The sequence below is a fragment of the Platalea leucorodia genome, assembly GCF_965183815.1.
Source record: "Platalea leucorodia genome assembly, chromosome: 1".
In the NCBI taxonomy this organism is placed as follows: domain Eukaryota; kingdom Metazoa; phylum Chordata; class Aves; order Pelecaniformes; family Threskiornithidae; genus Platalea; species Platalea leucorodia.
The window spans coordinates 104,058,892-104,085,921 of NC_138823.1; the positions used below are offsets into that span (position 1 = coordinate 104,058,892).

The window sequence follows — 27,030 nt, forward strand, 5'->3', positions numbered from 1 at the left end:
CCCACCCTGTGAATGATCATCAAACTGAAACATTTATACAGCATTTCTCCCACAGCATTTTAAAATGATGAACAACAAATATAGAGTCAAATTCTGTCCTGTGTCCCTGCAATGGGCAGCTTATTACAGACTGTGTTTTAATAGTCTTTCTTGCACCCATGTGTCAGATTAAATGGTAGAAATGCCAACTGGATGATAATGTAGTATCATTTCTGGAAGTATTGGCTTTTAAAGCTAATCTTCAATGGGATGCTTTACTGTAGGCATGTGCCTACATTAGATAACCTTGGCATGCAGAGAGTATTTTAAGACCCACATAATTTTGAAACACCCTTTACTATTCAGTGAGGGTCATGATACATTCCATGCACATAAGATCAGAAACAGACCTTCCAGGCTTATTTTACTTGTCAGGCTAGATGCCAAATTGGGAGCCCACAGCGATGTATTCTGTTTTTCTGTAGGACAGTTAAAGTGGCTCAGCAAGCTTTTCCATGCTGTTCCACTGACATCTGAGCCCTGGTCTAAGGCAACCACCTCACAGAGGTGCCAAGGAGAATAATACATACAACTCTCTTCACATGCTTATCTTTTTAGCTGAGATTTCCAAAACAAATGCTGCCAACTAATAATGCATACTATTATTACGGATTTTGGGATCTTGAAATGTGAGGTCAGAAAATTCACTTTTGTAACTGAACTCCATCATCTGATGCTACCAGTACTGTCCAGAATCAACCCGTTAAACCACAGGCAATACTATCTGTAACTACTTCTGTTATCACTTTCTATTTATCCACTGATCATACAAAAAAAAATGAATAGCTGCTTCCTAGATTGCTTTACATTTAATCAGCATCATTTTATATCCACAAAATAAAAGACTAACCCTCTGTAATTCAGAGATTTTGTAATAAACAACATGCTTACAGATTTTCACATTGAGTTAGCTGTTTCTTGGAAGAAGGAAGAAGCGTATGTAAGATCAGATTCAAAATAATTCAGTGAAATGTATCTGGGCCCTTTATGCAACAACCTGCTACGCGGGGGAGAGGAGAAAAGCAAATATTGGCCTTGATGTCAAAACAATGTAAACTACTTTTTGTATGTTGACTTGTGTAGCAAGTGAGGCATGAAAACAAAAGCACAGTGCCCTGAGTAGTGGCAGTGAATATTTTATCTTACCAACAAAAAGCAACAAGAGACTAAATCCTTAAAGCGTATGCCGTGCTGACAGTGCGCTCTCGTTGTGACAGTAATGGTATTTGCAATCCCAGCTGCACTCAAGCTTGTGCTGTAAAAGCACCCATTTCTCAGAACGCGTGTTGCTGCCTCTTACCCTTTACTGGCCCTTAGCCAGACGAAGGAGCTTTTCTCTGTTGTTCATCTTGTCCCGTATAAACAGATGTTTAAACAATTTTTTTGCCCAAAGCAAAATTGGAGAGATTTGGGCATCGTTAGTTCTTTTGAAATTTTCACAGTGCTGAAAAGTATCTTTAGGTGACTTTAGATTTTTTGTATGTAAACCAGCCTTTTTCTGACTTTTTACGAATATCCAACGTAAATGCCTTTCTAAAATTCAGTGGCTGGATCCTCACAGAAACGTAGAAGCAGGAGTACCACGGCTATTGCTGTGATTTGGTTGTTTAAGTGTGGTTGGTAAGAATAATTAGAGAGTGACTCAGGGCTGTGAGTAGCAAGTATTCAGCACTTTCTGTTGGAGATCGTTTTGACTCAGTCTAATGAGTTAAGAGTTAGTGAGTTGATTATGGATAAAGGAAGATGCTGCTCTGGGAATGTGTCTGAATGTGTGTGCTCTCCAGTTTTTCCTAGCACCCACTTGTTCAGTGTTCTCTCCAGGCTGAGGCATGAGATTCAAAGGGAATTGGAGAATGTGGCTTGTATGTTATGGAGTTACTACCTCATGGTTACCATCCTGTCATCAATAACGTCAGACTATCCTTCACAACTCAGCTTTTTCTTCTGTCTTTTATCAACTTGTAAGGTTTCTACATCCCCTGCTTAAGATTGTTCCCTATCACTGCATGCACTCTCAGTAGAGGTCTTTTGTGTGGCATCCCAACAGTCCTACACCGATTTCTTGTTTCCTAGTTCATATTTGAGCAATTCAGGAAGTTTAATTTTACATTTTATATTTTATTTATAATTTACGCTCTAATTTTATTGTAATTCTGTTTTACAGATTGACTCTCCAGTCAAGCTCCAGATGCGTTTGTTTGAGTAGCCTCAACCTCCCTATGGACTCAACAAATGTATCACGAAATGGCATTGCTCACTGGGAATGCAGATCCTGAGTTCAGCTCCTACTCCTTTAATAACTTGGAAAACCTGTGTGAAGTACAAACCAAGAAAGGATTCTTCTACAAAAAGGCCAAACTTCTGCACCCTGGGGAAGACTTGTGCTGCTTAGCCCGCCTGGATGACCGGACCAGGTTTGTGATCATCAACGTAGGTGGTATTAAATACAAAGTTCCATGGACCACCTTGGAGAACTGCCCCTTGACCAGGCTTGGGAAGCTAAAGTCTTGCAACAATTATGATGAGATCATGAACATCTGCGATGATTATGATGTTAGCTGCAATGAATTTTTTTTTGACCGTAATCCTAGTGCCTTCAGGACAATCATGACTTTCCTGACAGCTGGGAAGCTGAGGCTTCTCAGGGAGATGTGCGCTCTTTCTTTTCAGGAGGAGCTTGTGTACTGGGGGATAGAAGAGGACCACCTGGAGTGGTGCTGTAAAAAAAGATTGCGACAGAAAGAGGAGGAGGCAGCTGAGGCCAGGCTGTATGAAGGGGAGATGGTATTTAGCGAAACTACGCAATGTGCCTTCCAGGACAATAGCCGATTGAGTTTGTGCATGCAAAAGCTCAGGGATATGGTGGAGAACCCCCACTCAGGGATCCCAGGAAAGATCTTTGCTTGTATTTCAATCTCTTTTGTTGCCATCACTGCAGTCAGCCTCTGCATCAGCACCATGCCAGATGTCAGAGAAGAAGAAGATCGGGTGAGTGCAGTTTTTCTGAGTAAAGCGTGTTTTGCATTGTTGGCTCCTCAGGGAAGGTGACGGGCAAAGTCATGCAGGTATTGCATTCAATATTTATGATGTGGAGGGCTGGCCGGGGTAGAGCACAGAAAAGCATTATGTCACTTAATATTGAGGGAAGATTGGGCCAAACTCTGCCTTGCCAGCACAGCTTTGCCAGTTCACACCAGCAGACAGCTTTACCCAACAGATTTGTTTTCTGACATCTCTAACCAGATGACAAACTGGCTCTTGTGGGTATAAAAATCAGCCTTGCTTGACACTTAATGTTTTGAAGTTAAGAGCTAACAGATCAGTTTTTCTTAAAGGTACTTCAACATACCACTTTGAATGAACCCTTGGTACCCTACTGTAAAAACCACATCTAAAATATTTTGATGCTATAGGTGAGGTAAAGGGCAGGGAAGCTGAGGCAGCAATTTAACAGCAGAAACAAAGCAAATGTCGCAATTTTCAGACATACTTAGTATTCTCAAGTGTAAGCTGTGGCTGCTTCATGCCCTTGAAAATAAAGTCTTATGGATATTTTGTTTATTCTTTAGTTCAACGAATTTCCTAAGGGTTTAGTCCCTTATTTGTGCAAGCAGTTCGGTTTCCTAGGATTAGCTGTATGTAGGCCAACGAGAGCTCATCTGAAGAACAACAGAGGAGGACATTCATATTTTCATTAAATATGTGCTGAAATGCAATGCAAGGGCTTTGGCGGGTGGGGACTTTTCGAAGAGTTCATGGCCTCTTTAGTTTTACTCAAATCCAAGCTTGACACTAAACGTTTGGGCTTGTCATTAAATGTGATTGTGAACTTCAGCTACTAAGACAGCACTTCACCCCATCAAGTTCTGCCTCTCAGATGAAGGCTAAGCTCTGCTGAAAGCAGAACCCTTCTTGTGGGCCATCACCCAGGTGCTGAATGGCTCATCGCTCACTGCCGCTAGCGGCAAAGAGAGCGGTCATTACCTGACAGGAGGCATTTACTGTTTTGTAGCGTTGCAAGTAAAAAGTATGCTGGTGGAAAATGGGCCCAGCAACTCCAGAGAGACGCCTGCATTTGACTGAGTACCTCCCGTGCAGTTAAACCCACCCTTTGCTTGCGAGGTGTGCTCAGGTTAGATGTCAGCGGAGTTGTTTGATTTGGAATCAGGCTCACTCAGTAGCAGCCAGGAAAACAGACAAAACATTTGGTATGCTGTTTGATATTTGATTTATTGTAAGATCTTTGTTTTAAAGGCTTTTTATGATCTAAAATTTGCGGGTAGCAGTACTGGGTACTAGTTAAAACTATATTGTCCTAATAATTAAAAAAAAAAGTTCATTTCCAAAACACATGCCTCTTACTGTAATTAACCAACAGTGCTCCAGGATGCTGGAATTTTAAGCACAAGGGATACTTTACTCTTGAAAACTGAGATGTATTTAGTGCTTAGATATTCCTGGGTTTAAGTGAGAGAGGAACAATTGCCTTCAGAATTATCAGAGTTTAGGCACCTTATATTTTTACTAATGATCTGAATGTAAATTAGAGACTCATAATAATAGGCTAATAATATTTGTCGGGTGGAGCAGGGTAATAAATGAGGACAGAGCAAGCATATGAGAGAAGCCTGGATTTCTTGGTAAGCTGGGGCCGCTAAAAGGAGCACATTTTCATAGTCAAATGCAAAATTGTACAATAAAGATGAATGCAGACTTGCCCTTGCAAAAGCAGAGTCTGATTCCCAAAACGAGACTCTAAATAGGATTTAGGGTACAAGCAACTGAATGTAAGGTCCTGTTGCAGCACAAAGTCAGAAGGGTTAATGTGATCCTTGAATATCTAAGCTGGGGAGTAGTGATTAGAAGCTGGAAGATGATTTTGTGCCTGTATGCGGCATTGGTGAGACTGACACTAGAAAACTGCAGTCAGTTCTCACATTCATGTTTTTAAATGGTGTTTTGAAAAACTGGAGAGGGTGAAAAAACCTATAAATGCTAGACACCTGTAGAAAATGCCATGCAATAAGAAACTTGAACATTTCAGTTTATTTAGATATTGAAAGGAAGGTGAGTGGATTAAGCAAATAAGTGTTTTTTATGGGGGGAGGAGAACTGTATCATCTAAAAGACCTTTAAATTAAGCAGGGAAAGGATGCATCGTTAAAAGCTGAATCCTGATAAATTCATATGGGAAACTAGGTGCCAATATTTAATACCACGGTGATTAATTACTGGGGCAGACTAGGAGGAGAATTAATGGATATTTTATTTTTTGATGTCTTTAGTTCAAAGCTCAATGCCCTTCTGGAAGGTAGCCTTCAGCTAAACACACTCTACTTCAATCAAAAGTAAATTACTGATTTCAGTTCAAGTTACAAAGGTGAAATGCTTGCAATACAGAGGAGATCAGAATAAATGATCTTAAATTCTAAAAGCACAGAGCTCCTGCAAATAGGCTTTGTTCTGCCCTTTGCACAGGGCAGGTCTGTGGACAGAGTGGAAATGGTTATTTTGTTTGAGACAAAGGTGGTTCTCTAGCACAGGGGACAGGTGAAGGATCACTTCTTACATAGCTTAGTTCATCCCCCATGTTCCTCGCCTGCTACTGAATCAATGTGGGTCAACACTCTGATTTTGGTCCTGCACAAATGGATGTAAATACCCATGCAGATCTTTTCAGCCTCAGTAAGGCCGGGCAAGGAGTCAGGCATCTGCCCACATGGAATTGCTTATAAGATCAGAGACCTAGGTTGCAAACTCCTTGCCTGTCACCTGTACATGGCTTAGCAAGCCAATGCAGCTCATCAAGTAACGGGTGTGGAAAGAAGTGAGCTTATGTGGATTCAAAGTCATGTTAATAATCCTGAGCTGTATCCCTAGTACCTAGTTTAAAATTTGTGCCCAGGGATAGCTCTTTGGTCTGGTTTTGCAGTCTCCTAACAAGCAGAAAATGTACGTGCATCCCTCCTGGCTAAGGAACAAATAAACAGTAAATATTATTTCAAGGACGCACTGTACTCGGTGTGTACATTTTCCAGGTTATCTGGCTGGCATTACTGTTGTTAGGGCTCTGTCGTAGATACTGTGGCTAACGTAGATATTCTGGCTAACAAGCAGTGGTCTTTTCCTTGAGCTGGCATTTTCCAGAAAACAAAAACTTTATGTGCCACCTATCTGTCCTGTTATTGCTTCAGGGAAAGAGAGAGAAACCAATCATGAAAAAAAGCCATGCTGGAAAGCAATTTTTCATCCCCCAGTCCTTCAATGTCATCTGAATGGACCAGCTGTTACACCCAGTGATGTTCTGCAGAGGTGTAAGCGACCTCAGCCAGACGTAAGCGTGGGACCTTAAAAGTTAGAAGTAATTACCAAATGGGTGAGGAAATTATTTAGGTGCCTGCCTCTCTCTTTTAAAATACAGAAAAAGAATCAATCATACATCTTGTTAACTTTATTAACTGCTCTAGATGTTCTAGATGACAGTGGCAATCCCTAGTGGTTTAGCAAGAGTGGGAAGGATGCTGTTCGCGTGTGCCGTAGCTGTCTTGTTCTTGCTAATGGTCACCCTGGTTCATCTCAAGTGATACTCTTTTTTGGAAGTAGTATCACGTATTTCAGATGCCGCACTATTATGAATAAAGCTAACAGAATCAGATCCTAAACTGCTTTTTACTTACCAAACTAGGACATACATTTTTTCTTGTCAATTTTTCTTCTCATTTAGCTTTTATTTACTGATTGAATTAAATAAAAACCACCAATCTAGTAATGCGCATAATAGCTGCTTCTGGAAATGTCAGGAAAGGGACACTTCACATGTATAATGAAACCTGTGAAGACAGTCAGGTTCTTCCATGTAAAGTAACAAAGCAATCATCAATTTTTAATTTCAAGCTTTTCAGAGTGGGAGATTTTTATGTAAGATCTAGATTTAATGGTGAAAAGTCCCCTCTTAAGGCAAAATACTGCTGAGAAAAAATCATAGCAGGAGCCCTGAGGCACTGAGTTCTTTCAAGACCACCACAAAAATGATCTCCAAGACATAAAAATAGCCAAAGGCATAGAGTATCCTTAAGGCATTTTAGGCATATGATACCTTTAAGTGGGCTTCTCAACTCTCTAAGCAAATGGCAGGTATCGAGTGACTCAAGGAAAGCCGCTAATACATCACAGGACTCTTAAACCAGTTGGGGATACATTACAGCAAAAGCTTTAACAACACAGTAAGAACTGAACAACCAAAAGACACTGAGATTCAGCTGAAAGCCAGATGGTCATCACACTAGACTCTTCGTGTTTTTCTTGGTGAAAACAGAAATGTTGACCATTTCTATCTGAAGAAGAAAGCTTCTTTCTTTTGTTAGACAGTCTTCCTCATCACAGAAGAAAGGTGGTGAACTTAGAGACTAACATCAAGCATTTTGTCCTGATTCACAAAAGCATTTATAGACCTGAGTCCCACTGAGCTCAATCGTTTCTAGTACCACAGTGTAAAACAGAAGAAGATTAGAGAGTACTTCCTTCTTCACCGTACTTTCTAATGTATTGGGAAAAGCCAGTCTAATTAAAGATGCTGTGATAGGAAGTTACAGTTCAATAACCTTCAGCTGAAGAACATTACAACAAGGAGAGATACTCATAAATAATGAGGTTAATAATAGCTCATAAAGAAGCCTGAAACTATTTAAACTTATAAGCTTAATTTGCACACTGTGCTTCAACTTTCATATTGGTGAGGATGGGGAATAGATAAATTGTGAATGTGCATTTTAAACAATCTCGTGACTAAAGATTTCATTTTGCAAAGGTACACACAAAAGTAATTTCAGACAAGGTTAAGAGAGTCTTGTATAATGATTCTCAACAGCATTTCATAGAGAAGCTGTTGATGTAGGGGCTGGTTGAGCAGTGAGGGCAGTTGAAAACTGGCTGAACATCCAGGCCTAGAGGTTAGTGATCAGTGAAAAAAAGTCTAGTTGGAGGCCTGTACCTAGTGGTGTACCCCAGGGGTCCATACTCGGTCCAGTCCTGTTCAACATCTTCATTAGGGATCTGGAGGATGGAGCAGAGTGTACTCTCAGCAAGTTTGCTGACGACACAAACTTTGGATGAGTGGCTGATAGGCCAGAGAGTCATGCTGCCATCCTGAACAACCTCGACAGGCTGGAGAAATGGGCTGACAGGAACCTCGGGAAGTTCAGCAAGGAGAAATGCAAAGTCCTGCACCTGATGAGGAACAACCCCATGCACCAGTGTATGCTGGAGGCCACCCAGCTGGAAAGCAGCTTGGCAGAAAAGGATCTGGGGGTCCTGATAGACACCAAGTTTACCCTGTGCCAGCGATGTGCCCTTGCAGCAAAGAAGGCTACCGGTATCCTGGGCTGCGTTAGGCAACGTATTGCCAGCAGGTCAAGGGAGGTGATCCTTCCCCTCTGCTCAGCACTGGTGAGGCCACACCTGGAGTCCTGTGTCCAGTTCTGGGCCCGCCCAGTACAGGAGTGATATGGGCGTGCTGGAGAAAGTCCAATGAAGGGCCATGAAGATGATGAAGGAACTGGAGCATCTCACATATGAGGAAAGTCTGAGAGAGCTGGGACTGTTTAGCCTGGAGAAGAGAAGGCCCCAGGGGGATCTCATCTGTGTGCATAAATATCTGAAGGGAGCGTGCAAAGAGGAGAGAGCCAGGCTCTTTTCAGTGGTGCCCAGTGGCAGGAGCAGAGGCAATGGGCACAAACACAGGAGGTTCCTTCTGAACATCAGGAAACACTTTTTCGCTCTGAGGGTGACCGAGCACTGGCACAGGTTGCCCGGGGGGGTCATGGCGTCTCCATCCTTGGAGATATTCAGAAGCTGTCTGGTGACGGTCCTGGGCAACTTGGTGGCCCTGTTTGAGCAGGTGGAGGGGGCTGGACCAGATGACCTCCAGAGGTCCCATCCAACCTCAACCATTCTGTGATTCTGTGGTTATAAGTATTGATTTGTTTAGGTTTGTAATCTATATAGGTAGCTAAATAGGAAGAAATGGCAGTATTCAGGGCCTCAGAGTGTCACAAATGCCAAACATTTTGTTGAATGAATGATATCATCTTGCCTCAAAACTCTCACAGTTTGAGATACTTCTAGGTGGGGAAAACTGTCATTTTTACATTAAATGATTTACTCATTTCAGTGAAAAGTAATGTAAAGGAGTAAAACAGTTGTTATTGTTGGTGCTTTCTATCCTAAGATGGCACTCTGCTTGAGACTCTGGAATGAAGCTTCTCATTACTGGAGAGCTCGTTTTTAGCACTTTCTGTCTTTTGTGACTGTTCGGCTATTTTTCTGCATGTGATACTGAGACCTTCTTGATTTTAACTTAGAGCCACATGTTTATGTGATGCATAGATGTTTTTTTCATGAATGAAAGTCTTTCTTAATAAAATTGCAGCTTGTGTTTTTCCTTTCTTTGTGGAATAAACTGTTCTAGAAATTACAACACAGTCAACATAAAACATGTATTTAAAAAAAAATCTCTGTGCTGGTATTACAGATAACTATTTATAGTATATAGGCACCGAGGGTGACTTTTTATAAAAATAATCTTGGGGAATTGGACTATCTAATTTCCCCGGGGAATCATCTGAGAATTCGTTATACCATTCTCTCAGCTCTGCTGTTTAAATGCAAAAACCATGAGCTGTAACAGTATCACCAGTTATGGCATCTGAACTGATCTACTGATGTACTCATCCCCTACAGTGCTAGTTTGCATTTTGTGTTTGCTCCTGGCAGTTCAGGCCACAGCTGGCTGGAGGCCAGGGCAAGACCAAATGACTCAGTAACAATTGTCATCTGCCTTTTCTACAACATTGTGCACAAGGAAGTTCCTGTAGACACATGAGATTCATGTTCACTTTCCCGTTCACATGCCCTTGCTTAAGGGATGTAGGACTCACAGCACGGCAGAGCTGTATTTTAGCTACAAGTAAGGTGTTATTTTTTTCTTTCATAAGCTTAAAGTAGCTTTTCTGCTCACATGGTACTTAAATCAAAATGGTAACACACAGTCCAAATTACAAGCTTTGAGAGCATCCTTTACCCACAGCTTTAGTCATCAGCAATAAGGAAAAGTTTGCTTTGTTGTTTATGTGCTCCATCTGCCTTGTGTAGTTTCATCACCTGTTCTATGTAGTCCTGCACTTAAATTGTGAATCATAGAACCACAGAATGGTTTGGGTTGGAAGGGACCTTGAAGATCATCTGGTTCCAACCCCCTGCCATGGGCAGGGACACCTTCTGCTAGACCAGGTTGCTCAAAGCCCCATCCAACCTGGCCTTGAACACTTGCAGGGATAGGGCATCCACACCTTCTCTGGGCAGCCTGTTCCAGTGTTTCACCACCCTCATAGTGAAGAATTTCTTCCTTACATCTAATCAAAATCTGCCCTCCTTCAGTTTAAAGCCATTACCCCTTGTCCCATCACTATGTGCCCTTGTAAAAAGTCCATCTCCAGCTTTCTTGTAGGCCCCCTTCAGGTACTGGAAGGCTGCTATGCTTTAGAGACAGAATGTCTTAAACACAACGTCTACGACCATCATCATAACAGAAATAAAAATTACATCTACCCTGCTGTTCATGTACATAGGCACATTCCTCATGCCTCAGGCTGTGAGCTAGCTTTCTAAGCAAGGAAATCTTTTTCTTTTCATAAGTGAGACCAACTTAGTTAATGCAAGATGCAATTACTGTATGATATCCTTACAGTCCAAAATTGAAGAGTAACTGCAAAGTTCTGCAGTGCAAGTCTGAGTCATCATAGTGTAGTCTCCCAGCTTCTGTCTGATGGTCAGAGAAGTTTGCTGTGCATGTTGCCTTTTAGACAGCTCAGATTTGTCTGAAAGCAGTTGAAAGTGATGAGGTTTGAAAGATAAAAGTGATGTTGCTTCTGTGGGTCACACACACAGCTTTAAAATCAAGGAGTTGAGAACCTCTGCACTGCTCAATCTAAACCTTAAATGTTGAGTTGTGTGGTTTTTTTGAGCGGTGTGCATCTTTTATCTGACTCCCATGGAATTTGCAAATATAAGACTAATGGCAAAATGTCCTTTGATCATTTTACTGGGAACTGTGCTTGTCTGTGAACCATCTGAATGATAACAGTCCTTAATGTAAAAGAAATACATGTATTAATCTTTCCTTTGTGGATCTGAATCTAAACCTTTCCTTTACTGGTTGTCCAAATCCAGCTGTTAGTATCAGAGCATATCTCGGTATCAGTTTATTTTACCAAGTTGGGGATGGTTGTATTCACACACTAGGGAAACACATTTGGTGCTGTGAGTCCTCGGCGTCGCTGTTGCACAACGCGCTGCCCACTGCGCCTGCTCTGCCCGCCACTGCCCAGGACTCCAGCTGCCTGGAAACCTCCTGGTCAAAGAGCACAGCACGCACCAGCTTTGCCAACTCTTTTCAGAGATAGCCCTTCCCCTTTGCAAGGCTACCTTAAGCTGCTAATGAATAGAAAAAGTTTGAAAGAATGATTGGTTATTCTTGATACTGGTTGTGTGAACAGAGTGCTGGATAACAACTAGTTGTATTTAGTCATGACTACTTTTGGAGACCTCTCGCCATTTCTTCTTCGTGGCTTGCTTGCTCCTCTTTGGAAAAGAAAAAAAAAATTACTTTCTGCAGTCCTCCCTCCCCTGGAAAAAAAAAATCCAGCCTTCCTGCTTGATTGAAGCTATTTAAACTTCAGCAGACATATCTAGTTGTTCTGTCATGGCAGCTCCTTCAAGAGAAGATAAAGGAAACATGGTCCCAGTGAGAAAAACTTTCTCTGTTGTATCAGGAGGGTTAGGGGGAATGTTGTATTTTCTTTCACTAAGAGTTGCCTTTAGATTGGGGGGTGGGGACATGGCACTGTAGAACAGGTTTGCAGAGTCCCACCGTGAGCTTGCAGACCCTCTGCTCAAAATTCCCCATCTCAGCAAAGTTGCCGCCTGAGCTCTTCATGCCATGGCTCTTACCAACTTTGGGTCTCACTGCACCGTCTTTTCCTGAGTTGCTTTTCCCAAAGAAGATTTTGAGAATGGTAGGTTACAATATAGACTTTGGGAACCACCTGAGAATCTATGCAGTGTTTTAGGCTTCGAAGTCAAAAAATGGAGAAGGTATTTCTTTGCACTGTTAGCTTGGGGATGAGGCAAGAGTTGGATAAGATAAAATTCCTGTTGACGTGGTAATAACTTTGTGCTGTGCTAATGAACTCCTTCAGTCTACAGGATATCTTCTCATGAATACATAGCAGGCTCAGTTCTTCTTTTAAATATTGTATAAATATGCTGCAATATGACATTAGTGATAAATAATTAATCAGCTAAGACTCTTCCATAAAAGCATTGGTAACTTTGTCACGTTAACTGGTTTATGTTTGGTGCAATGTGGCTGACCCAGCAAAATATGCCCCATATTTAATTTCTTTTAATATTTCTCTGGTTCCACCCCCATAACTATCTATACCTACCAGTGGGTTTATTCTCCTAACTTCCAGGTAAATCATCCAGTGAGTCTCTGAAGCAATCTCATGATAGTAGTCGCTTGGCCTCCAGTCATGTTTGTAAAATTACTACAGCTCTTCAGTATAGCCTGCTCTGTAATATCCTGAAGGTAGAGCATCGCTTCTTTACCCAATAGATTCCTCCACTGCCTTTTGCAAGAGAGCTTGTGCTGTGTGGGCTTATTGAGTACTGTCCTAGTGTTCTGTGACAGAGAAATCCTTCATTTATTTGTAATAAAAATATCATCTGGAAATTCCATCTCAGAGCTCCAGGATATGTTGCTATCAATTCTGGAGGTTTGGAATGAAAGAAAGCAACCAGATCTACATTTGGCCAGACCTCATATAGTTAGGCTGAGGTAATGAGCTGATTCATGTGTACAGCACTTAGAAAAATTGCATTAAATCATTTAACATTATAAATGCTTACATTTTCATTGCTTAAAATGTGGTGATTGAGATGAAATATAGAAGTTTTTGAAATTGGGGACTTTTTCCAGTGTCTACGGAGACATTTAGAGGCAAGACAAATTAAGATAGAAGAGTGGTATACAAATGAAAAAAAAAAAAAGGATTAAAAAAAATTTTGCAGTAGGTTTTTAACAAAGGCTTAAGAAAGGACCAGGAGAAAACTGTAAGGTTGTTGGATTTTCTAAAGGTAATCATGGTATTAGTTCCAAGTAAAACCATTGAAAACATAGTACTGAGTGCAATCGGCAACATTTTTGAGGACAACAGCATAATTAATTCTAGTCAATGTAGAACACCACTCATTAGTCAAACTTAGTATGAGGTTATGAAGTTTTCTGAAAAAAATAACTTCTGATGTAGGTTCTTATACTTCTGTATGATAGTTGAATTAGTGCCACACAACATCATTCCTCAATAAAAATGGCGTTTTTCAAAAACTTACCTCCCTTATTAAATGTTGAAAACATTTCTGTTTGTTAGATCTCAAAGTAGCAGAAAACTAACGTAAGAAGTCATCATCCGGTGACAGTGTATGCAGAAAGGCGTGCCAAGTGTCTCTGGTGTCGGCCTAGAGCTACTTAGGTGTTTTGCTGGTGATTTGGGAGAAAATATAAAACAATTGCAAATGAAATGTACAGGTAGCACAAAAATGACACACTAGTCAGGGACTGGAAGTGTCTGGCACAGTAAGCTGAACTGATTTGAACGTGGGCAGGTAACTGCATGTTCATCAGCAGAGATTGCAACCCGTAAGTGTAGAGAGCATAGAGAGCCCAGGACAAGAGACTCTTGGAAAGTGGGGACTCAGAAAGGATTTAGAGACCCCGGTGAACTGCTGGCTGTATGCGATTTCCCATCTGACATGCTAGTTAAGAGGCAAAGCATGAGGCTTGAGATAACTGTGTCCAGATTGGTATCCATTAAGCAGATAAGTTGAAAAAAAAGAATTATTTAAAAATCTGAAAATTCTGCTTTATAGTGAGACACCAAAAGAGTTTTTATGCAGTAAACAGCCGAATAAGAGAATGCCCGTGCACAACAGTGGACAATAACTGGAACCTGCAGCTAGACAAGCTCATGCTCTAAATAAGGTGTATCACAGTGGGGGTAATTAACAATGGAACTTGTTTGTCTAGAGATGCTTGAGTACATCTCACACAGTTTTTAAGTACATTCTGTCGGTCCTTCTAAACATTACATTTCAGCTCAGACGAAACCATGCTCGTGCTTCATGAGCCGCTTGGTGAGATCCTCTGCTCTGCAGGGGATTCGCTCCCGAGCCCCGTCTGGCCTTACAGGTCAGCGAGCAGTTGCCATCCCGTCCCCAACTTGCTCGTGCAGGAGCGCCGTCCCCATGTGCCGGAGGTGCCAGCAAGGATGCTGTATGTCAGGGGCTTCCCTGGCCCTCATGTATGTTCAGACCTGAAGTCATCAGTAAGATGAAGTGAGCAGTGGCAGTTCATAATTGTGATTAAAGGCAAGGGCAGCCAGAAAAACTCAGAAGCCTGGAAGCTTTCTAAGAGGAGTGGCATGGCATGAGTCTGGCCCTGTGAAGGCAGGATCCTGACCAAGGTATCTTATCCAGCGCTGACTGTGTTTGCGGGGGGTGCTACAAGCGGGACATGTTACCGGCGGGGCTTAGTCCCAGCGTTTGCTGCTGTTCAGACTCGAGCTTGCGGGTCACCCATGAGCAGGGTGCCTCAGCCAGAACAGGCTGTTCAGCAGGATAGACGCCAGCCCAGCCCGCTGGCCCTTCACTGCCAGGGCCCTCCTACCCTCACCTTCCCATGCAGGCACACGCGCGCACACACACACACACGCGCGCTTTCCCTCTGCTCCAGCTCGTTTTCTGAGCCTGGATACAAATAGGAAATAAAGAGAATAGTGTGAAGGTCCCAGCCATCCAATACATCCTGAGCCATGTTGGAAACTTGGCACGCGCTGGACTGGGTAGAGACAATGACAGAACAGAAATTGCAGCACCCTCCTGAAAGGTCCATGCACTGAGTGTCTGTGGGCAGAAGCTGTGGATGTGTTCTCCCAGTCCACAGCTAGTTGCCTTTGTACACAGTAGAAATATTGGCTAATTTAAGGTAAGTCATGCAGTTCTTACATTCTGCACTGCTGTCACAGAAAACACTGTTACTGTTGCCTTGAGCAGAAAGAGAGAATATGAGAGAGTGCAGGGTTTCACAGTGGTCAGATCCGCCTTGCAAAAATTCATCCACCTTGCAAAAATTCATCCACTTTGCAAGTGCAGGAGTAGAGCTTACAGCATTTCAGTGCAAGGGCAACGCGGTAGCAGGCTGCCAGCTGCGACTGAGCCACTACCAGCAGGAGAGCAAATCTGCCCACGGGCAACACAGGCAAATCCTTCACTTGCTTTCAGATAATAGGATAAAGGGAAAGAGAGGGGGAAAAAAACAGGTTTGGAAAAAAAAATGTAAGAGGAAAAGAGTAAGGTTGACTCTGTCCTCCTTTCCTCCAAGAGAAAAAACAGACACCCCCAACTTTTATAGCAGGTTACAGGGTTCCAGGAACCAGTAAAACTAATGTGGATCAGTAAAATAAAACCAGCAATGAGTGGGAGGCAGGAGGAGAAGACTCTCTAAAACAGGGAGTGAAAGAAGGGGAAAACTGGGGGAAATAAGAGGGAAAATACACCTTAAAATGCTGTTAAGAATCAGTTGCTCCTTTTAATACAATTAGAGAGAGAGAGAACAAGACTGAGATTCTTTTTTAGTGTGAGACAAGCTTGAGGAGAAGAAGATAAGAGGACATTGGGTTTAGGAGGACCACGGTTCTAGACACCGTATATCTGCATGTACCTGTGAGCACAGCCAGGTGCCACCACAGCGTCATCTTTCCCCAGGTGTTGGGTAGGTGTGAAAGCGTTGGGAACGCCACTGCTTTGTAACACAGCCCACTCTCTCCTGGGCTGGTCCTTTCAGCGGAAGGCGTTGGGTCTAGGTGTTGTCATTCCCTGGGGAAATGGTTCAGACTGCACGTAAGTGCCCTTGGCGAGGACTCAGCCCCGCTCTGGTTCTGCAGTGTTTTGATTTATGCTGCCACTTACGGGAGACAACCCCCATCTTTATTTTTGCAGTCCTGCCATGCTTATGAGAAGCAGGTGTGCTGTAAGTGCCAAGTGCCATTGCTCAAGTTTTTTCGAGCAAGCACTGAGTCTGTCTTGTTTTCAGAGCACTAGGATAGAAAACACAAGCTAGGATTATTCTCCAGAAATCGGGAGAATTGCTAATTTGCAAGGTGACTGGGCTTCTTCAGGTAAAAGCTCAGCATCAAGCATTTGTTTAGGTTTACAGAGAATGGATTTTTAAAAAAAGCACTGTAGTTTCCAAGCCTCGGGGGATATGATGCCTTTATCAGAGCTAGAAAAGACAGTGGGCTGAGGAGGCCGATTTCTAGTCCATGTGAAATCAGGGAGAGAGGGGGACACTTGTCAGCAAGGAGGCTTCTGATGTTTAATTATTGTCTTGGGGTTTTTTATTTTCAATTTCAGTGAAAAAGTGGGCCAAAACCAAGAAGAATGTTTTGGAAACCTGGAAATAGAAAATTCCAGGGTAATTTTTACTCAGAAACACTAAGAAGATCAGTGTTTCTAAAGTAAAGCCGTTCTTTGGAGGACACCATTGCTTGGTGAAATCATGGGGGTTTTTTCTGCGTTACTGCCTCTTTCCGAGGCAGGATTACTCCTGCCTTTTTCCGAGGCAGTGACTCTGATTGATAACCAATTCCTCTGTGCTGAGCAGCCCCCCGAGGTCAGGCCGTGCAGGGCGTGCCTGGTCCAAGCACGGCAGGCTGCGTGGGAGCCGTGGACACACCTGGACACCGTGGACACTGCGTCGCCTGTGGGTGTTTCCCACAGAGCAGGTCTGCTTCAGGGCAAAGTTGCTAGAAAGCAAGCCATATGGGCAGTGGCCTGTGAAATCCTGCCTCAAATGCTGTGGGAGTTCACGTGTTTCAAATATAATATCTTGTTCTCATGGACCTGCGTCTTCTTGTGTAGCTGTTTGTCTTCAGACCATTTCCAAATGGCACTAAGATATTGTAAAATTGCCAAAGCAGACTCCAGATACAATTAACCAGTGTTTTGACTCAGAATATTTGTTCAAACAAATAGCAGTAAACCTATTCTTGTACATATAGATTGTAAGTCTCAGAGCCTACTTACGTCTTATACATACGCAGATATGAAAGCTGTAGACAAGCCAGGTAGGGATCTCGGACCCCCCCGAGGCCCAGCTCCAGCAGCATCAAGCACATAATTTCCTTTGCTAGTTGAACATTACAGGAAGGTAGGACTTGGAGGGGTCCTCTGCGGTGAGTGCGGTCGCCCGTTGTCATGGGTACCACATCACACCACTATTTCCAGAAACTGAGAAACTTCATCTTAAAAGGTCTCTGGCCTTTCCTGTTCTTGCAGAGGGGCTCTTTTGGAACCTCATGTGTCTTCAAGAGTCCAGATTCTGAAAGCTGGTGTAGCTATCTCTTCCCCTGCCGATGCTGTCCTTTCGGTTAGTCATGGGTTCTCTTTGCAAATAGCTCAGTGCAAACTGAGCATGTGAGGTCCCTCTCCTTCCCACTCCTACCTCACCTGCTGATTGCCATTCCTTAGCTGATGGTGTTGCCCTCCCAGCCACTCCGAAGCAAAAAGTCAGCTGTTCTAGCATAACCAACCAGTGAGTTATCCTGTTTGACTTTGCACTGAAGAAGATTAAGGAATGATCGTATGTCCCATTCAGTGGGATGAGCTGGGGACTTTAAACAGCCAGGTAGTAGATGGAGATAGCAGTACTTTCAGCATATCCAGAGAGACCTGAATGAGAACATTTGGTCACACCATTAAACAGTGCTTCTCTTCATCCCCTTGGTTTATTTATAGACAGCAAACATGTCTCTTCTCTGCCTTCATTTGATGATGGTAAACAAGTCAAATGCATTTAATTACTTTTCTGGTTTTAATATAGGTTTTCCATTCCACTAGCCGTCCACATAACCTTGGGTTATTCTCCCAGCTCATTCCAGTTCGAATCATCTTTGTTGAACATGGGAGGTTCTTGAACAAACCAAATCCTTCACATATATTGGGACCTATCAGCAGGCTCCAAATGCAAGTATTGGTTGTTTTGCACGTGTGTAGTTGGTAAGCAAGAAGGAACTGATGCCAAGGCTTGTTTCAAGGATGAAAACCGCAGGTTGTGAGAAGCTGTGTGTACTCATTGTAGTGAAGCAGATTACAAACACGAGAAAACCAAAGAAATACATAGTGAAGGGAATACTAGCCCATGAGGAGGTCACTAGGCAGTGAGAATGCAGCAGAGCCTTAAGAAGTATCCTCAAAGAAAATGTTACCCAGGGTACATTGCTTCTCCTAAGTTATAGTGTAGCCTCTCTCTCCTGGTGCGTGGTATGATCAGACTGGGAGATAGTAGCAGATGGCTGCTGGAGCGCATACTGTTCCCTCAACTTGCTCCCAGCCGCAGTCACAGAGTCTGAGGAGTTTTAAGATGTTAGATGTCTTTACACCCCCCCAAGCCTGTCTGGGTGAGGTACTGTGCTGTTCCTGATGGGCATCTGAAAACCAGACCAGTTGATGGCGTTCTGTTTGATAGGTATTTATGGTCTGGTTTATTCTTTATATGTTTCTTACTTCTTGCAGATTTTAGGTTTTGGTTGCTTTCCATAAAGTAGACCCAGGTAACATTTGTTTCCCTCTAACAAATACTGTTGTTTTTGGAGAAGTGTGTGCTAAAAGTGGATGCAAGTGTGAGAAAAGCTGGCTGAGAAGACCATATTAATGAGAGGACATTTTGTGCATCTGTAGTACTACTTACCTGCTTTCCGTTCTTCCCAGCAACTCTACTGGGGCAAAAAGAAGCAGGACAGTGGACTGAAGAATATATCTGCATGTGGCAGGAACAGTAAGTGAAGGAGGCAGGGAAATGGAGGACAGCCTTAGGATCGCAACAACAGTCTTGCCTGGTGGGTGGGTGATCGAATCCCCTGTGTCTGTGTCTTTCTCCACAATTCAGATGTATATGCCAAATCCATGCAGAGTGCAGCTGTTACGACATCTACGACATTTGCAGGGGAAAAGGTGACAGTTAAACAAGTCTCAAGGCTCAATATTTATGGCTTAGAAACCCAAGTCGTACCTACAGTATCTAACTTTGGTCGAGCAGTTTGGGGCTGAGATGGTGGGCTGGGCAGCGTAACTGGCGGGAACACAGCTGGTTCTCTGTGCAGCCTCCTGGATCAGGAGTGCCATCTACGTCTCCCGCCTGTTTAGTCTGCAGGGGTGGTCATCGGCTACCACAGTGCACGGGTAAACCCCTCACACACGTGGTCTTCTCTTCCCCCTCGTTGACTCCCAGGCCCTTTTCTGAGCTTGCCATGAACATAGCCATTTGACTTCATAGTTGCATGTCAGAAGAGCACTTTGAGACAGAAATGCAAGGTATGTGCAGGTAGCTGTATCTCAGTAACCCCTTGACTACATGACTGCAACTGAATAGCATGACATGTAATTTTAGAAGCTGATTAGACGCTGGCTGTGGATTTTAGCACACCCTGATGTTACCTTCTAGCAGTTGCCACAGTCTTTTGGCATCTCCCTTGTTCCTGTCGGTGCTCCATGTTTATTTGCAGCTTCACTGGCAGAATAAAAATGACAGGCTGAGAGGTTTTGAAAAGTGGTGATTTGGGGCTGTGCTGTCTCAGGATCAAAGGAAATCCAGAGAGATAAGTCTAAAGTAGGTATAGCTCCTGCCCACCTCCTTGCCCTTTCTCTTCAACAAAGACAAGTTGTACAGGAACAGTTGTACAAGAGCTATCTTGTGTCCATAATATGACTGCAAACCGTTAGTGACAACCCTCCCCGCTGAAGGCAAGGCTCTGGTTGCCTTTTCTAGCAGCTTGCCTGAAGATGAAGCACGAACTAAGCTCTAGCTGCAGATCAAAGTGTGTACAGCAAGAAGCAGAGGGCTCTTTCGTGGCCCCTTGGCGACTTTAAAAACAGAAACCGTTACTTTGAATTCACAGCCAGCCAGCTTTGAGGACAGACTGTGCAGTAGCTGAATCATCTTTGCTCAGGAGCACAAGAAATACTGCAAGCAGGCTGGCTGCAAGTTCAGCCTGACCCTAGCTTTAATGGCAGATGTGCTGAATTACAATCACCAAGTCCGTAGGTGGTCAGTGGCGAGGGGAGCGTGCCTGCGCCCGAGGGCAGGGTGTGACGCTGCCCTTCCCACAGCGGGTCACATCTCAAGAGTCACGCGCTCATCCTTACTGTGAAAATTGGCTGGATGCTTTCATCAGAAAATCACTTTTCATCAGAAAATTGCTTTTCATCAGAAAGCGCCAGTGTGAGCAAAATCTTTGGGTTTTTGTTGGGGATGTTGCTGGGAATGTTGCTGTTTTGCTGGAGTTTTGTCCAGGGAAGGCTGCTTCATTTCACAGCGATAGCTGGGATGAGCGAGGGCAGTGACCCAGCCCCCGGTGCTCCAGGTGCTCCCGCAGGCTGGGACAGAGCCAGGTGCAGCTTTCCACCCTGCCCGCTTCGGAGCAGGAGCTGGGTCTCTCCCGAGCAGGGCAAGAGCTCCAAATGTTGGGCTGCTGAATAATTGAAAGTGGGGGTCTGTCCTCTGAATGTCTCTGCAGACATTCACTGAAACAGGCAGTTCAGCCTCAAGCCCAAATCTGAGGGGAACACCCTGAGCCGCTGGGCTGGCGACTCTCTCGCTCTCTGCAGCACCGTGTCCAGGCTGTGGGCAGACCTCGCGTAGCAGCCTCAGGGACTTTGTCTGCAGGTCTCTTCGTGCTGATCTCTGCTGCTGAGACATCACTTACGTCAGAATTTCAAGTTCCACGTTTTTTTTTTAAAAAGAGTTTGATTTGATGTGCACAGAGAAACACTTGAAAGACATGACCCAAAAGGCTCAAGTAACAAGAGGCAAGTGGAAGAGAACAAATATATCATTTTAGCAATGTCATGATTTTAAAGCTCATGTACGTATTTTTGTATGCAACGCCTCTCATGTTTGGGGTTATTTTTTTCTTAACAAACATATACGTTTTACAGGGAGGGAAATCTTCGCTGCGGGGGGGAAGTGGGCAGCATTGAAACTTCTTCCCTCAAAGTCCCGTGGAGCTGCTGACCATACAAAAACGCGTGTGCGAAGCAACACAAGAACTGGGGCGGTTAGAGGTGATCTGGCTTTTGACACCTTCTAATGCCAGAGGGGGGAGATGGCATCAAAGCCTGCAAGAATCTAGAGGAGAGTCAGTATTTCTTCTCAGGAGACCAGAGGACAAAGGCAGGGCCAAGAAGTCAGACAACACACAGCGGAGAATTTTTCTGAGGCGCAGTACAGGGAAGTACCAGTGAAAGGGACCTTGCAAGCCAAACCAAAACAGTTCTGAAAGATGCCTGCAATTTCTAGACAGAGCATACAGATCAATGAGTACAGCTGGATTTGAACTCCAGTGGCACCGGCGTTTCTTTTTGTAATTTTCCTTTTGCCAAAGAAACCCTTGGCAAAGAAAATGTTTCTCCAGAAGAAAAGATACTGCAGTTGGCTTTTTGACAGCAAATTTCTATAAATCCTAGTGAAGGAGACTCACTTTAATTTAACTGCATAGAATTACTCATTGAGACCTTCTTCCGTTTCTTTTCTTGTGCCCTGAGTTGACATTAGTATATGGCCCCAATATCCTGTGCAACTGCAGATATTTCCCCATACTCAAGTAATTTCTGCACAGGAAAAAAAAAATCTACTTGCTGTTTGAAAGAAACACATATACATGCTTAAATAAACATATACATCTTGTAAAGAACAACCGTTTCCATATATTGTTATTATACCACTGCTTTTTGTAATCAAAAGCCTAAGATGTTGTTTATTTAATGGCATGGTTATATGCACATGAAAAGAAAAAAATGTTAGTCATCTAATACCAGAGAAATGCAGTGGGGGTGTCCTTTGTGATTGCCATTCATGCAATTTTTTGTTTAGACCTCTAAAAGACAAAAAAAAATGAAATTGTTATGAAGACTAACCAAAAGCTTTCCTGCGGCCCAGTTTCATAAAGCTAGATATGAAAATGCAATCATAAAAATGTATCTGTTAGATTATAAGATGAAGAAATCTGGTTAGTTAGTATGAATGCTAGCTATTTTGCTTACAAAAAGTAAAAAGCAGTATGTAGTTGTTAAGGTACATGTTTACGGCCATGAGTTGGTATAGCGTGATCTTTTTTGAAAACATACAGATTTGATACAGATCTATTTTGGGCAGGATGCTCTCGTATTCTGTTAGGACTTGTTTTATTCCAATGTCTGATTAATTCTTGATTGCTTTTTTCCATCTCTGTGTGTCTTTCTGTGCATTTTTGTTTTGTTTTCTTGAATGGAAAAAAACTCAAAACCCTAAGCAGAGTTACAGCATCCGGTTGGATTTGAATACATAGCTAAAAGTTTTAGAAAGAGAAAAATTGCCTTTTTTTTTTTTTTTTTACAATGCTCTAATCAAGGGGAAAAAAACTGCAATGAAAAGCAGCTGCAGCTGAAAGAAGCAAAGCACAAAGAGCATGAAACACGTTTTTGCTGTTACTGTTTTTGATTTCCTGTGAGGATAATAATAGGCCATACCTAGATGATATTGAAACATGGCCCGGGGGACAGGAGGAGATTTGATTAGTGGGGAAAAGGCCTCTGGCAGGTTAATTGACACACAGGTCTGTTTTCTAAAAGCCTGTTCAGACCCTCTTATGCTCAGGACAGCCTTCGAACAGGGCCTGGCTTGTTCAGATTGCAGAAGGTTAATAACGATACTGAGAAAGGCTAGCACTTTGCTGAAAATAATTATGCATTAGCTAAAAGAGGGGATTGTTTCATCCCATTAAAATGAACTCTGTGTAGCAGAGCATTATCGCTCCACTCTACTGAAAGTAAACATTTCGGGATTCACAATGTTAGCTGTCAGCTGTGGATAGTGGGAAGAGCGGAGAAAAGCCAGAGCCCACCATCAGCCCTGGACGGAGTGTATTTCAGCTGTTCGTGACAGTGACGGGCAAAGATGCCAGCTTGGTTCTTCTCTGTTGGGTGACCCGAGCTTCTGATACTGCCGAGCCTCTCGTGCTCAGCTGAGTGGAGGTTGCCAGGCTGCGCCTGCACTTGCGTTTTTGATGTAGTCCTGCAGGAAGATTGGAGACATAAATAGCGAAGCTGTAGGCTTGTGAACCTACACAGGATAAACATGTCAGAGGGTGGGAGGGCAGAGAGAGTCTTCCGAAAGCCATCTCCCCTGCTAGTCCCTTAATGAGGAACAATTTTCACTCCTGTTTGCTCCCACACCAAAACTCATACACGGAAGGACTTTGGAGAGTTTCCTTTCCTTGTGCACCAAATAGAGAGCGCTGGGGGAATTAGGTGCCAAATTAGCTATTAAACACCTTAATGTCTTTGTAGGTCTATTCCAAGGCTAAATTCTCCATAGGCTTCACTGACTTCCCTTAAACTTTTAGTGGCACGAAAATTATATACGCACACATCAGAACCCAGAATGCTTCCTGCCAGATAGGTCTCTTAAGGCGAGCTACATCTTAGTTTCCGTACATGGTGGTCCAAGTAGTGATGTACCTTTCAGAGAAAGCAAGTTTGCACATGGGGTTTTTTTCCTTCTTGCCATCGCTGCTGCTTTGCTCAAGCTGTAGCTATTCTTTTATGGGTTGGGTTCCTAACGTCTCAGCCTGATCCTTTTGTGCATGCGCCAGGACAGTATCAGGAGCTGCAGTTCACCTGCAGCCATTGCCCTTAGGTGTGAGATCAAGCATATCCTGATGAGAGATTCCCAGGCAGCAGGGACAATACCAGTCTGATGGCTGGTTTCTTGGTAATAAGGTGAGAAGTTAAGAGTGGCACAGGGAGAGTCCTTCCACTGACTTCGTGAGCTTTGGCTCTGGCCCACAGAGCCAGATTTGCGTGATGGTGTGAAAGCATCTTCGTTCTGTACCTGATGGGAGAGCCTGACAGCTTAATTATGCTGTGATAGGAGCGAAGCCCATAAAAACCAAATGTTTTGTCCTATGTGTTATGATTGTGACAAAAATACTTATTTATGACCGAATTAGTTTGGTAAGGCAGATATAAATAAAGCTCCTTCTAGTCTTCACACCTATCAAAATTAGGACATTAAAGACAGGCTATATCTGAGCTACTACACTAGTAAAACAAGATTATCCTTCCTCCCTGCAATATGCTTAAAATCTTGACAGCAATTTCAATGGGACAAGTAATTTTTCTCTCCATATCAGCATGACCCCCTGGGAAACAGTGGGAGGTACATCATATGCCAATTGAAAGTGGAACACAAAATCTATAAATACAAGGCACTACAACCTTTCATCGTGTTTAATACAAGGACCATAAATGCTGGCTCTGAGGATTCCTTTCCACATTTTTTTTTTCCTATTGACATCTCTTTAGTCGTTATCTCAATCTCTTTTTAAATGTGAAATGGGGAGGGTGCCTCGGTATTTTGGTTATCATATTGAGGTAACGCAAGGCTTTATACTCAATGTGATGACACTGCCTTTGCTGCCAGCAATGCAGCAGCCCTTGAAACGTGTATCCAGTCACTCCCCGACATTTTGGGGAATGCTGTAGTTAGCGAGGAGGGCAAAAGTCTCATCACTCCTTTGCTGTTTTCTTTCACAACAGGGGAAGAACTGTGCATAAACACGTAGAGAGGGATGAAGGTAGGATGTGGTGCTGTGCAGTAAAAATTTCCTCTGGCCTAGCGAAAGACACTTGTGGTGAGCATGTGGGCAGAACTGTTGATAGATGTGCCAGGTTCTCAGCTTCTCCGGTGGTGAAATGGGGACTTGACATGGCCTCGCCACTCTTGAGTGATATTTTATTGCTATAATTTAGCATAGGTGAGCAAAACGAGGTTTTACATTGGTACTTAATACCTGTTGCATCCAGCAGGAGTCACACACCCCACTAGCGTGGATGGACTCCTACATGCATACAAGAGTTTTCATAAACTGTTCAGAGTCAAACTGGCTCACTGAATAAATATACACTTCCCTTAAATAAATACACGCTTGCCTTCCGCTCAAAGCCTCCAGAGCATTAACACTTTTATATGAGCATTTACAGAGGAAACAGCACTAGCCCTATAATTGTCCACATCAAAATCTGTTTATTTAGAGAAGCTGATTATTATTCAGCTGGAGATACTAACAGTGATGTGGGAGAGAATTGCCATAGTATTTGTGCTGTTTAATTAACAATCAAAGAGCAGCCATCACCAGCTTTATTGTTTATTGCTGTTCCATGCGCCAAGGCTGGCTTGTTTACAGGCATCGTAACTAAAGAACCAGAGTTCTCTTTATTTTCCACTAAGCGAGCCTGCAGGGAAGCGCACCTCTTCCAGTGCCTCAGAAAGCTTGGGGAGGGCATTGTGGTCATTAGTTGTTACAGGCGAGGTAATTAAAAATGCTTGTCTCTCTGGACCCTCCCTCTAGTCTTGTACTTTTTCTTTTAGAGATACCTACATTTACCAGTACTTTACATAAGCTTTTGACTATAGGGCTGCTAGTGTGTTAATAAATGTTCACTGGAATATAAAAAATATTCTATATTCTGTGAATAATAGATTATAGATGACTCCAAGCACATAACAGCAAATGCTGTAGGTGTTTACAAGCCATTTATAAGCAATTTATTATTGATTCGGAAGGGAGGGAGGAATCACCCATTTATTAAAATCCATGAATCCTGTACTAATCCTTTTGCATGAGTGTTAAAGGCTTGGTTAGAAATGAGGTGTGAGCCACTGGCCTTTCAGCAGTGGGCTGTCTGGCCGACAGCTGATACCATCACACCAAATTCTTGGCAGCCTCAGGAGACGCCTGAGCATCATTGACCCCTCCTGCAGCCAAACACGTAGCTAGTAGCTCTGGTTTTAGTTATCCGTTCCAGCTGCTCTTAGCAGCGATGATTTTACTTTGGTACCTCGCAATTCGTAACGATCTCACATGGTGCTTTCCTTTAACAACTGCCATTCTCTGTTTCTTTGGTTCGCTCCCTGGCTAAATCTTTTTCTTTCCCCTTTTCTGTGTTTCCTGCTCCTCTTCTCCCCAGGGCGAATGCTCACAGAAGTGCTATGACATCTTTGTGCTGGAGACGGTGTGCGTGGCGTGGTTTTCATTTGAGTTCCTGCTGCGATCCATCCAGGCAGAGAACAAGTGCGCTTTCCTGAAAACCCCGCTCAACATCATCGACATCCTGGCCATCTTGCCTTTCTATATCTCTCTCATTGTGGATATGGTCTCCACGAAAAACAGCAGCAAGCCGAGCGGGGGAGCTGGGAACAAGTACCTGGAGCGAGTGGGCCTGGTGCTGCGCTTCCTGCGGGCTCTGCGCATCCTGTACGTGATGAGGTTGGCACGGCACTCGCTGGGGCTGCAGACGCTGGGGCTCACCGTGCGCCGGTGCACCAGGGAGTTCGGGCTCCTCCTGCTCTTCCTTTGTGTTGCCATGGCCCTCTTCTCGCCGTTGGTGTACTTGGCTGAGAGTGAACTGGGAGCCAAGCAAGAATTCACAAGCGTCCCCACCAGTTACTGGTGGGCTGTGATCTCCATGACAACTGTTGGCTACGGGGACATGGTGCCTCGTAGCATCCCTGGACAGGTGGTAGCCCTGAGCAGTATCTTGAGTGGGATTTTGCTGATGGCTTTCCCAGTCACGTCCATCTTTCATACCTTTTCCCGTTCTTACAGTGAGCTGAAGGAGCAGCAGCAACGAGCAGCAAGCAGGCAGATGCGCCAGCTAGAAGAGAGCACCAAACTCCCAGGTGGTGACAGTACGCAGGGGCTCAGTGGCACATTCCCACCAGATGCTGCTGGCCAGGAAGGTCAGCCCGTGGTGGACCAGCGAGCCAAGAGAAGTTGTTGA

General features: G+C 43.6%; 1 protein-coding gene across 1 annotated transcript; it reads left to right on the forward strand.

Moving 5' to 3' along the window:
* Positions 1 to 2,271: 2,271 nt before the first annotated feature.
* KCNG2 (potassium voltage-gated channel modifier subfamily G member 2) lies at positions 2,272 to 27,030 on the forward strand (the record flags this gene model as incomplete). The annotated part of the gene is made up of 2 exons (XM_082337658.1): positions 2,272 to 3,027; positions 26,218 to 27,030. 2 exons carry the CDS (start codon positions 2,272 to 2,274, stop codon positions 27,028 to 27,030), a joined length of 1,569 nt encoding a protein of 522 aa, XP_082193784.1.